This window comes from Pseudopipra pipra, chromosome 6, assembly GCF_036250125.1.
Source record: "Pseudopipra pipra isolate bDixPip1 chromosome 6, bDixPip1.hap1, whole genome shotgun sequence".
Lineage (NCBI taxonomy): Eukaryota > Metazoa > Chordata > Aves > Passeriformes > Pipridae > Pseudopipra > Pseudopipra pipra.
Genome location: NC_087554.1, coordinates 50319772 through 50332662, shown reverse-complemented (window position 1 = coordinate 50332662; position 12891 = coordinate 50319772). Strand labels below are relative to the sequence as shown.

The window sequence follows — 12891 nt, the reverse complement described above, 5'->3', positions numbered from 1 at the left end:
TATCCACAGTTCTGTTGTAACAGGCTTCAACCACATCAGTTTGTGGTGTTGGATTTCTTAAATGGTATGTGTATGGGAATTTCAAATACTTTAAAAGTAAGGAAAAACAGAGGAAAAAAGCTGTGTCAGAGTACTTTGCAACTACTCTGGAACCCTCCTTCTTCCTCTGCAATTGTTACAAGTTCTGTCTAAGGTCCTTCGAATAGGACAGGTACCTCATTCAGAATCTGCATTTCAGGGAGAAACTGATAGTCTTTGTCATATGGAGGAATGTCAGCATGGACACCCACATTAGTGGGCTCTAGTGCTGTGTTGTACCTTCATGTGCAGCCTCAGTTATGGTGATAGCCCTTCAGTAATTACATTCTTGCCATCTTCCACATGCTCCAATTTTATTAGTAGTTCCAGTAATCAGTTACTAGGGAAGTTTTGGGAAGGATACCATGGCATCACAGAGGGAATGACAGATGAGAAAACCTTTTTCGTGCAAGACTCCTCGAACACTTTGCATCTTTGCAGTGTTTCTTGGTAGGTTGTTACAAGTACTTTTCTCTGTCCTCTTGCCTCACTAGTGATTGGGGTGACTCATAAAATGCAAGATTATTCTATCTTGTTCAGAGGAGTTGATTTGTCTAGTGATGCATCATTCTTTCTCAGTTTTGTTTTTTTTTTTTAATAGGGAATCTAAGAATATTTTTCCTTGCTTTTGTCCCAGCTTTTCACATCTGGAAAAGAAGCTTTGGCAAATGTTTAAGGTCTCCAAGATCCTCTTGGGCTTAATGTAGTTATTAAACTTATGAGTAATTTTCCATTAAGTCAAGGCCATAGTTTTACTGCTGTGTAACTTTTTAAAATCCAGGACTACATGTATTGCAATTTAGTTTTAGACAAACAGGAGGATCAATTTTGAGACCTGCAAAGTAGTGAACTCCTACCAAACATAAAGCATGGTTTCTTAATGTCTGTGACAAATACAAACAGTAGAGTTAAAAGTGCTGGTGGCTGAGTGTTCACATCTGCAAGCTAGAATTGTTATGAGAACTCATATAATGTTGTGCCTGGGCAAGGGGGCAGTCCCTTGAATTGTGTTTGTTTGTCCCAAGTGTATGAAAAACATTTTTGATACTTTTCAGTTCTGCTGGAAGAAGAATCTGTGTTAATGAAGCTGCAATGAAGCTTTATGTGAAATTTGAATTACTGGGATGTAGATTTTTTTGCCCCCCCCCCCCCCCCCCAAGGTTAAGGTCCAAAGAGCTTGGACATAGTGTGCTCCAGAGTTACTGGTTAAATACAGACATTGGCATCAACACTTCAGTTGTATTTATGGTATTTATGTATTTAAGTGCTGCCTGTGTTCTACAGTTAAACTGGCATTTTTAAGACAGGTTGGATAACAGAGTAAGATCAGGGATGTAGTAGAAGTTGCCTCTTTGCTAATAGGAAGATCTGGGAGCACCATGTTCCCTTGATGCAAGTATTTGGACAGATTTCGTGGCTGCCATACCAGGCTGCTGACCAAACACTTTTGCTTAAAAAAAAACCACTACTTGAGCCCAGATTAATTTTTTTTATTCCTTATTTTTAGCAATGCCTTTCCAAATCAACATGTGACACCTTGTTCAAAGAATAGTATTTAGGTGAACTTCGCTGATTTTTATTGTGTTAATGTTTTTTCTTTTTTTGATTTTTAGATTCCAGAGTGTTTGAGGGATAGTTACCCCAAACCTGATCAACCCTGTTACCTGTATGTAATAGGAATGGTGTTAACAACTCCTCTACCTGATGAGCTCAACTTCAGGAGACGAAAGCTATATCCTCCTGAGGATACAACAAGATGTTTTGGCATATTGACAGCCAAACCTATACCTCAAGTAAGGAAACTATTTCCTTTCCTTATTCTACATGCCTTACAACCTGTTGCTTTCCACTTACTCCCCCCCCAAGACTGAAGAGTGGAAATGACCATGAGTACTGCTTGTATCTGGCAGCCTCAAGAAAATAAACAACAGTATCCATCCACTCAAGTCTCCACTTTTTGTGTTTATGGATAGAATTATCTGTTCTATTTTGGCCTTTTGTTTTACAAATTTATTTTTTAGGATTTTGCACTTGCAAATCCAAAATTTCCCTCCTTCTTTGTATGAGATATGACAGGAGTTGACATTTCAGCTACAGAGATGGCCTACACCCCACTACCTTATCTATACAAAAGCTATGGTAACAACTCCTCAGCATTCCTGGTCTGCAGCAGCAGCAGAAAAAGTTAGCCATGTTTATTCAAATTGACACCTCTTGCTTTGGAAAATTTTTAGTAGACATTTTCTGTTGGAGAGACTCAGTTGAAGAAGATTTTTTTCAAATTGTATTTTTTGTTGTCCACATAAGAAAACATTTTTTCCTTCATAATAGAAAATACTTCCTTTTCTACCTACATTTTATAAAGAGAAGAGCTGTAAAGCACAAGGAGAACTATTTAAAAACCCAAACCAGTCATTCTTTAAGCTTTCAAAATCTCATCTGTAATTGGAGGTCATCACAGTTCAAAATTCTGATCCAATTTGATCCAGTTTGCTGTGGGGTCAGGCAAGCATTACTTCAGCATCTGAACTAAACAGCCAGTACTCTGCAGAGGAATCCTACTCTGAATTGTCTTTTGTGATTTCTTTCGGTTTTGTTTCTTTAGATTCCTCACTTTCCTGTGTATACTCGCTCTGGAGAGGTTACAATATCTATTGAGCTTAAGAAATCTGGTTTTACTCTGTCTCTGCAAATGCTTGAGCTGATAACGAGACTCCACCAGTACATTTTTTCACATATTCTTCGTCTTGAGAAACCTGCACTAGAGTTCAAACCCACAGAAGCTGATTCAGCCTATTGTGTTCTACCTCTTAATGTTGGTAAGAACAAAAATTTTGTAATTTACAACTTCTCAGAAAAGTTCAGCCTGGAAAACTGAGTTGTGCGTTTTCCTTTTTAAGTTGATGACTCCAGCACTTTGGACATTGACTTTAAGTTTATGGAAGACATTGAGAAATCTGAGGCACGTACAGGCATTCCCAGTACACAGTATACAAAAGAAATGCCTTTTATTTTCAAGTTAGAAGATTACCAGGACGCAGTTATCATTCCACGGTGAGTACTCTATATTTAGGTATGTACTTATTGTATTTATACAAACACCTGTAATAAGGGAATGTTAGTATCTGCAGCAGAATTGCTTTTTATGAACTGTATGCCATTAATTTGAAGGTATCTGGTTGTGTCTCAAACAATTTAAAGATTTTTTTTTTTTTTAATGAGTAGTTAATCTTATATAGTAGGATTTAAGTGTTTAGGTCTTGCAAAACTCATTACCTTTTTATTAGAAATAGTAGAGCTCACCACAAAACTTAAGTGGTATTCTGATAAAACATTGCGACTTCATCAAGAGGTGACCTACTGAAACTAATCTTCGTTTGGAAGATTGAGTGGGAGTCCTGTTCTCTGGTTACTGCTTATTCACACCTAAGACCTGCTAAAGGAAGGTATGCTGCTGGTAGATGGGAAAATTACAAGTGGTAAAGACCAGTTAATAGAATCTTTATATTGAGCGGTATTCATTTTACATACTGGATATGCAAAGGTTCTCCAGAATTGGTAGGCTCTGTGGAGGCTTAATTGTTCCCTGTGGACTGACTGGCTTGTGTTGTATCTCGTATATTGTAAACAACAGTACTTGCTAAATATATGTAGATGATAAATGTAAGTAGTTTGTTTTGGCCTCACCTGTGTCAACATTTTTTGTTTGGTTGGTTTTTTTTATCCCCCCCTCCCCCCCCCCCCAGAAGAAGCTGAAAAGGTTCATTAATAGTGTGAAAATTTTATTTGGAGATATCTAAATAGATATTTGCATAGAAACTTAAAATGATAGATGCACCAGGTCAAAGTATGAAATCACCTACTATGCAAATCTAATTATTGAATATTGATTTCATGATTTTTCATCATTAATATTATTTTCCTGTGCATGTTTATCACCATAGTTTCCAATGAGCATCAGTAGCTACAGTAAAGATGTTGCAGCATTCTGGCTCTAATTTCAGTCTTCTGTATTACAAGAACTGCATTGTCCTTGAAGGGCTTGTGAACTTACCTTGCTACATATTTGAAGTTTTGTATTCTGTTTGGGGGGTGACTTGGTTAAAAATGACAGTTTAGATGTGAGGTAGTACAATCTTTGTATGCACAGGAACTCTATTTGTACTGATGTAGAATACCACGTAGGAGACTAGATAATAAAAAGCCAGATTATCAAGTTTAATTCGTAGGTGTTTGGAATTAAGAAATTATAGTTTGTAGCATTACGGTTGTCCAGAGCTTGATTTTTCTATTGCATATTGAAGACATAGATCCTCCATTTAATTTAAATGTTTATCTGTAGAGGGAATTTCACAGATTATAGATTGACTTTATTTGTTCTTATCATAGAGCACGTCTCATTTAATATTTGAGTTAGCTAAACAAATGATTTCTACAACAAAAAAGAAAGCCACCAAGCAAAAATCTCAAGTGAACTGTTTAACTATAACTCCTGACCACATTAGAACACAAGGAACTTAGCAAAGGCTTTACTGTAATGCCAAAATACTATTTTTTTTTTTAGGTATCGAAATTTTGATCAGCCTCATCGATTCTATGTAGCTGATGTGTACACTGATCTTACTCCACTCAGTAAATTCCCTTCCCCTGAATATGAAACTTTTGCTGAATATTATAAAACAAAGTATAATCTTGACCTAACCAATCTCAACCAGCCACTGCTGGATGTGGACCACACATCTTCAAGGTAACAACAGTCATATTTGTCTGATGTTTGTAGTTTGACAGTAAAATGCTTTTTTTTCCCTTAAATGACAGGATAAAGCTGAGGGCTTGTGTCCTCCAAAATAATTACCGATTTTCTTTTTCTTGAGACCTACCTGACTTATGTAAAACCAATTATAACTCAAGTCCATTTTTTCCCATATGTAATTGTGCTGTCACTTCACAGCACATTGAAATTGAATACTAAGAAAAGTCATCACTTTAGAAAGTTTAGGCTAGTAAGTTCTGTTCATGAATTATGTACTTACATCACAGTATTTTCACATGGTTTTTAGACTTAATCTTTTGACTCCTCGCCATTTGAATCAGAAGGGAAAAGCACTTCCACTAAGCAGTGCTGAGAAGAGGAAGGCAAAGTGGGAAAGTTTGCAGAATAAGCAGGTAAAATAGAAGTATCTAATTCAAGTGGACTCCTTTAATAGTGATCTGAGAACTTTACAAGGAAATTCTTTTCTTCCCCCCTCTCCTCAGATACTGGTTCCTGAGCTTTGTGCTATACATCCTATTCCAGCATCATTGTGGAGAAAAGCAGTTTGCCTCCCCAGCATACTTTACCGCCTGCACTGCCTTTTGACAGCAGAGGAACTAAGAGCTCAAACAGCCACTGATGCTGGTGTAGGGGTTAAATCACTTCCTGCAGATTTCAGGCATGTATTTTTTCAACATGATATCTGAATTGATTGGAAAACAAGGTGGAAACTTAACTATTATTGTGTAAATTATAAAACTGATACCCTTTGCTTAACTCCTGTCACTTCTCAGTAAAACATAGTTGAAAAATATTGATTTTGAATGGTGAAGTTACATGCTGCAGTCACAGTTCTTTTCAGAAGGCTGTTACTGTTTTTAAACATGTATGTGCATGTAGAGTCTTCTTGCCTTGTGATAACATTTTTTTGTTAACAAACCCTGCATATATTTTTACAGATACCCTAACTTGGACTTTGGATGGAAAAAATCTATTGACAGCAAATCCTTCATCTCTCTTCCTAACTCCTCAGTAGTAGAGAATGAAAATTACTGTAAGCACAGCACAATTGTAGTCCCTGAAAATGCTGCACATCAAGGTGCTAATAGAACCTCTTCTGCAGAAAACCATGACCAAATGTCTGTGAGTTACAGAACATTGCTCAATGAGTCACCCAGTAAACTCCAAATTGATGTCTCGGCAGAACTTGCAGCAATTAATGGTGTTTCTTATAATAAAAATCTTGCCAATGGCAATTGTGATTTAGTTAACAGAGACTTTTGCCAAGGAAATCAGCTGAATTACTGCAGGCAGGAAATACCTGTACAACCAACTACCTCATATCCCATTCAGAATTTATACAACAGTGAGAACCAGCCCAAGCCCAGCAATGAATGTACTCTACTGAGTAATAAATACCTTGATGGAAATGCTAACAGATCTACCTCAGATGGATGCCCCAAAATGGCAGTGACCACCAGTACTTCAAAAGCTAATAATCTTTCAAAAGACAGAGCAGATTCTGAAAAGAACCCTTCCACTGGGTACTCCTCAAAAACTCTCGGTCCTAATCCTGGTCTCATTCTTCAAGCTTTGACTCTTTCAAATGCTAGTGATGGATTTAACCTGGAGCGGCTAGAAATGCTTGGTGATTCATTTTTAAAGCATGCCATCACTACGTACTTGTTTTGCACTTACCCTGATGCTCACGAGGGACGGCTGTCATATATGAGAAGCAAAAAAGTAAGTAGTAACAATCCACTGTTATTATACCAAAGGCACACTGTAACAAGCCATATATATGAAATTTTTGCCAGAAGACTGAATGGGAACAGGTTGATTTAATTCCACAGCTTTGCTGATTTTACATCAAGTAGCATGCATATTAGGAATAAAAATACAGGACTGTGGGCTTAATGTTGTTGTAACTGCTTGATTGAAACTGTTTTCTGCAGTTCAGTTTGAAGTCTAAACCAGGTGATTATGAACTTAGGACAGGATTGAATAGAACTAAAAGTTCTGGGTTAGTGAGGACATTTGGTGCACTGAACATTAGAGCTGTATTGAGTAGAAACTCTTTAACGGGAATGCCTGAATGAAGCATTGAGTTACAACACAGAGCTTTAGGTTATGCCTGTACTTGGCCTTTCCTTTGTTTCCTCAATAAGTTCCTTTCCTGGAAAATTTTTAACATACTCTTACAGACACACTTAAAAAGGAAACAACAAAAAAATCTTACAAAACTGTTGCATCAAAACTTTTGAAAATATTTTGGACTAAATGTAAATGGTAGGGAACAGAGTCTTGAGTTCTACTCCTACTAGAATAAGCAATCATGTGAAAGCTTTTGTTCGTTTTGTTCTTTCCCCCCACATAATGTGATAACTTGTATTAAATAGTAAGGCTTTGATTGTCTATCTCTAATAAAATGCATCTCTGTGGAAGTGAAATAAGTTGCACTATTCAAATACAAGAAATGATTGATTATTCACATTCAAATTTCAAGATTCTAAAACATGAAAAATGTGTTTGAAAGGAGAAAAAAAGATCAGAAGTTGATAGTTAAAAAGGGAAAGAAAGTATGTTTGTGAGAATGCATTTTTCCCTTCCCTTAAAAATATCTAAAATCATTTTAGAGGCTGTTAAAATAACATCTGGATTATGACTTAATAAGATTTTTTTGTACAGAATGGTTTTAACACTTTCTACTGCCAAGGTTTAGGTCAGTGTACCCATAAATAATAATTTTTCATTCCAGGTCTAGTCTGAATGTTGATTACATTGGTAATTAATGACACTTGTACAGGTTCTATTTACTGTTATTTCAGAAGAGCAGTAAGTTTGTTTTGCAGTTAGAATATAATCTGTTAGATTTCTTTAACCGAAGTTGTCACACCTGAAATGCTTGGCCTCAAAGAAATATGAAAAGCAAGATGTATATCTTGTTTTGAGTTTGCTATACTATATTAGGAAAGCTGAACTCCCTTTTGAGAACTAGAGAAAATGCATAATGGTACAAGATCTGGCTTGACACGTAAAATTGTTTTGCTCCTTTTGCATTTTAACGTATTTTTATGTAAATATATGTCCAGAGGTTTATGAGAATGTTTTTCTTAAAGGTCAGCAACTGTAACTTATATCGCCTTGGAAAAAAGAAGGGGCTGCCCAGTCGCATGGTTGTGTCGATTTTTGATCCTCCGGTCAATTGGCTTCCTCCTGGGTACATAGTAAACCAGGACAAGAGCAACACTGATAAGTGGGAGAAAGATGAAATGGTAAGACTTCATTTAACTATGTTGATGAGTAATTGTTCACATGTCTGTATCCTTTCACCCCTACCTTCTCTTGCCCCACCCCCCAGATACTTTACTGTGTTTTCAGCCAAAAAAAAAGTAAATCTGTATCTTTTTTTTCTTTTTAAAACTTCTCTGTCAGTTACAGAAAATGAGAGGAAAACTAATTCTGAACTTGAAGTAAGGAAATTTTATTGCACGTCATCCAGTAATGAGTGTAGATATTAACAGAGAAACAGAGAAGAAAAACTTTCCTGCTTATAGTTAGCCTGCTCTCACGAGTTTTTCTGAAGTTTCTGTTGCAAATTTTAAATGATAAAGTGTTATCATCACTGCTTTTGCTATATGTTCAGGCAGAACACTGTCTGCTTTTTAATAAATAATGAGTTCACCTTTATAGAATATATTAAAAGGAGTTAGTGTTTTTCATAGTGCTGAGGCAGAACGAAGAGTAGAACTGGCTTGAGAAAATGTTCAGTATTCATTGCTGGTAGCTACACCGTGGGTATGACTGAGAGCTGCTTCTCATCTGAAGTATGTGCTGGCTTAGACCCCCACTATCTTATCACCAAAAGCTTCAGAATGACGAGTCTTAATGAGAAAAGGTTCACATTATTTTCTGACTAAATGTTGAGAGTAGAAGGTGATGTTAAGAAACACCAGTGATCACAGCAGTCAGTAACACGATCTTGAAGTGTTTGAGCCTGGTTTGGGATTCAAGGGAAGGAGGTGGAGGGACTTTTTTCTTTTTCCCCATTCTGAAGACCACACTCGGATTGTAGTACCACCAGAGGGCACATGAGAGGACTGTTAGGTGGATGTACCATGCAAATAAATGTTTATTGCAGAATAAAACAACCTGATTACTGTGGTTCTGTATTGTGCCAAGATTTCATTTCAGAGAGACTTCCTGCTATATCTTTCTGGCAAATGAGATACTACATTTGGGACTGGAGCTAATTGTTGGTTTTCAAAAGGTTTCAGTTCTCTGCAACTTTTCAGTGGCCTCTACCTTGTTAATAGTCACTGCTTATTTGTAAATAAAACACACAATTTCAGACCAAAATGCAGACAGCGATGCAACCATGTAGTGGAGGGTTTTGTGCCAAGTAGGTATTTAGCTTTCTTGGATGTAAATTTTGTTCTTCATCCATGGGATGATGGTCTGTAAGTGGAACTAGAGATCTTGTATCATTATGATCAATTATTACTAAAACATCCTAGTCAAATGTTAGTATTTTTAGTGTTATTAAGCTTTATTAAGGGAAAGGATCTTTGTTCTTTTTATCAAATGGCTGATTTCCAAAAGAGTATAAAAAAAGTACTTAGGTGTATTATTTAAGAAAAAGATCTTTCTTCTGGGGTTCACCGTTGATTTATTTTTTAAATGCTAATGATAAAAAAGTCAATGATCAGAATTGCTTCCTGGCTTCTTTACCCACTGTTCATTCTCATCACTTAGAATTATTTTTTTTATGTTCAAGAAGCAATATACAGAGAATGTTAGGATAATTCACGTAGCTGTCCTGCTAATTAGAATTTTATTTTAAGAAAATTGCGAATGAAATTATAGTAAAAATTTAAATTTTATAATTTGTTAAATCTTTGCAAAAACAGACACCGAAACCTATTTTGGAGTGTCCATATAGACATGTCTCATTCAGAGAGTTATTTTTATTTCAGTGACAGATATGACAGGTGGTGTGTAACAAGAAAAAGTCAGCACTCACTCCTGTTGGGACTGGTTAAAATAATCTTACTTTAGGCATTATATTACTACAGGTATCCAAAGTAACTATCTTAAATCCAATTTCAGTTTCTCTTTCTGATCAATTTAAGTTACAGAAGTCCCTGCTGTGTGTATGTGAGATGAGTAATTATAGCAGCAGAAATTCTTCCAGCAGAATGTCTAAACTAAGAACTTCTATAGCCACTTCTTTTTTCCTCTTCTCTTACTAAACTTAACTAAGCCTGCTCCATCCTAATGAGGAACACTATGGTCTATTTGATCCTTAGATAGTTTTAAGTGCTGCCTAGTGCACCTTACAACTGCCACCCACCTACACCTCTGGATGGGTGTGCATTTTGCCCAAAGGGAAACGTTCCCAAAGGACATCCCCGTCTGGTTCACAGATCTGCAAGATTTAGATGCCGAGCCCTACAATATGACATGTATAGGTTGAGGGCAGATGCAGGCAGTTTCACTTGATTCACAAAGTGTTGGCTTTCAGGACACAATCTAGAAAAGTGCTTTGAATCTGATCTTGCTCCTATCAAATTCAATGACAGAATCCCTGCAGGCGTCAGTGATGCTGTGTTGAGCCTGTGAATAGTCCTTTTGATGTTAGGAAGACTTCTAGTGCATTTAGCTATCCATGGCCTGGATAGGGGCCATGACAAATTGTAAAGCATTATATAGCTCAGGCATATTTGTGTTCAGTTTATAGTTTACAGTAATCCATACCAATTTGCTCAATATGAGCAGGGAAAAGACATGAAACTTCATTAGTTTTGCCGTTGTGGGTACGTATGTAAATATTAGAAAATTGGTGACAACTTTGCCTTTTCTTTTATTAGTTAAGGCTATAGGAACAGCCTGGAAAGAAATAAAAAAGACTGAATAAACCCCCCATTGATGCGTTTTTCCATTTGTGTGTTCCAAAACTGAGATTATCACGATTGCAAATATAGTAAACCCTACAAGTTCCTTATTTGCCATAGAAGGATGTAGAAAGAACCTTCAAAATTACATTGATTCAACATTTGTAATAGCCTTACTTAGCAGCTGGAGAGAAGGATGTACCCAGAACTCTTTCTTGTATTTCCCTAAAATTTGTTAAGAGTTTTCTTTTGTGTGCTTTGGTGTGCAAGTGTATAATGTTTAGTGGATATAAAGCTCATTGTATGTGCATCACATTGAAGATAACCATGGTTTCCAATGGAATGCAGCATGTGTATTATGCAGAACACACACTATTATAGGTTAATAATAAAGCATTTGTATTCCAGGGCAATTATTCTAGTCTTGGTTAATTAACACTAGTTAACACTAGTGTTAATTAAATATTGTATTGTGCATCTGATCAGACAATGTAATTAGGAACATAAAAATCAGCCTTATTTTTAGCAGACACTTCTCAAATCCTAGTCTTCTGATCTTTCTGGAATAAAACTATCTCATTTTCCTCTTCATGTATATTTTGTGTTCTTTCATAGACAAAGGAAAACATGTTGGCTAATGGTAAACTTGATGATTATAACGATGATGAAGAGAATGAAGACCTAATGTGGAGATCGCCCAAGGAAGAAACAGACTTTGAAGATGATTTTCTGGAGTATGATCAGGAGCATATCAAATTCATTGATAATATGTTAATGGGATCAGGGGCTTTTGTGAAGAAAATTTCGCTCTCACACTTTTCAACCACTGATTCAAACTATGAATGGAAAGCACCCAAAAAGTCATCCCTGGGTAATGTTCAGTGTTCATCAGATTTTGATGATTTTGACTATAGCTCTTGGGATGCTATGTGCTATCTGGATCCTAGCAAGGCTGTTGAAGAGGATGATTTCGTAGTGGGCTTCTGGAATCCCTCAGAAGAAAACTGTGGTGTTGATGCAGGAAAACAGTCAATCTCATATGACTTGCATACGGAGCAGTGTATTGCTGATAAGAGCATTGCAGACTGTGTGGAAGCCCTGCTGGGCTGCTATCTGACCAGCTGTGGTGAAAGAGCTGCTCAGCTTTTCCTGTGTTCATTGGGGCTGAAGGTGCTCCCTGTAATTAAAAAGACTGATTGGGAAGGCACTTTATGTGCTACGAGAGAGAACTGTAACAGTGAGCAGAAAACTATTTCACCAAACTCTGTTTCTGCTTCTGTAGCTAATTCAGAGCCTTCTCTGTGTAAAGACCTGGAGTATGGCTGTTTGAAGATTCCACCAAGGTGTATGTTTGATCACCCAGATGCTGAAAAAACCCTTAATCACCTTATTTCTGGTTTTGAAAACTTTGAGAAGAAAATAAATTACAGTTTTAAGAACAAGGCTTACCTTCTTCAGGCATTTACTCATGCCTCCTACCATTATAATACCATTACTGGTAAGTTGTCTTGAAGAACATCTACAGTTTTTCTCCATACTGTAAATGCAAGAGAAGTAGTATATGTTGTGCTCCCATATATATTCTATTTTTAGGCATCACATGTTACTTTAAGAAGCCAATAGTCTCTGAATACAAAATCTTAGAAAATAGTATTTTGCCCAGTATTTAGAGGGGGATACTTGCTGAGTCTGTATCCCAATCATTATTCATATTTTGACTTGATGCAGACAGAATGTATTTACTGAAGCCTCACCAAGTTCCAAGAAAGAGCAGCATTTATCACCAATGCTGTGTCACTAGCTGTATGAGTGACATTAGATCCTCATTTAACAGAAACAAGTTCTTGTAGAACTCTGGAAAGTTGTCACGTACTTCAGGAAATAGCAGTCATATTTAGCAAATCTGTTCCATAATTGTATTCCAAGAATATTATACTTTGTCTGTACTTACGAAGATTAATTGTAGACTATACAGTTTTTATTAGCTGAATGATCTGTAGGATTGCAGAATATGGAGACTTCCCTTTGAAGTTGTGAATTTGAAGGCTTAATCTAAATGTAGGCATTTTATTGAGTAAATATTTAAAGTCAAAGTTTGAAGTAATTGACTAAATCTGACTAAATATTAATTTCAGATTAACTGCATAATGTTTCTGTACATGATCT

The 12891-nt window shown here is 36.4% G+C and overlaps 1 protein-coding gene across 6 annotated transcripts in view; it reads left to right on the top strand.

The window, feature by feature from the left end:
* DICER1 (dicer 1, ribonuclease III) overlaps nt 1–12891 on the top strand; it is an 82108-nt gene that overhangs the window by 42038 nt on the left and 27179 nt on the right. For 4 of the 6 annotated variants that reach the window (XM_064659068.1, XM_064659067.1, XM_064659066.1 and 1 more), the window contains 6 exons: nt 1692–1871; nt 2684–2897; nt 2979–3132; nt 4643–4825; nt 5139–5244; nt 5335–5756. In XM_064659068.1, the coding sequence (XP_064515138.1) occupies nt 1692–1871; nt 2684–2897; nt 2979–3132; nt 4643–4825; nt 5139–5244; nt 5335–5538 (1041 nt within the window). In that variant the 3' untranslated portion in view covers nt 5539–5756. Of the gene's footprint in view, nt 1–1691; nt 1872–2683; nt 2898–2978; nt 3133–4642; nt 4826–5138; nt 5245–5334; nt 5757–5790; nt 6575–7950; nt 8107–11340; nt 12224–12891 lie in introns of those variants that run through there. The other 2 variants (XM_064659072.1, XM_064659070.1) reach the window with 2 other exon arrangements.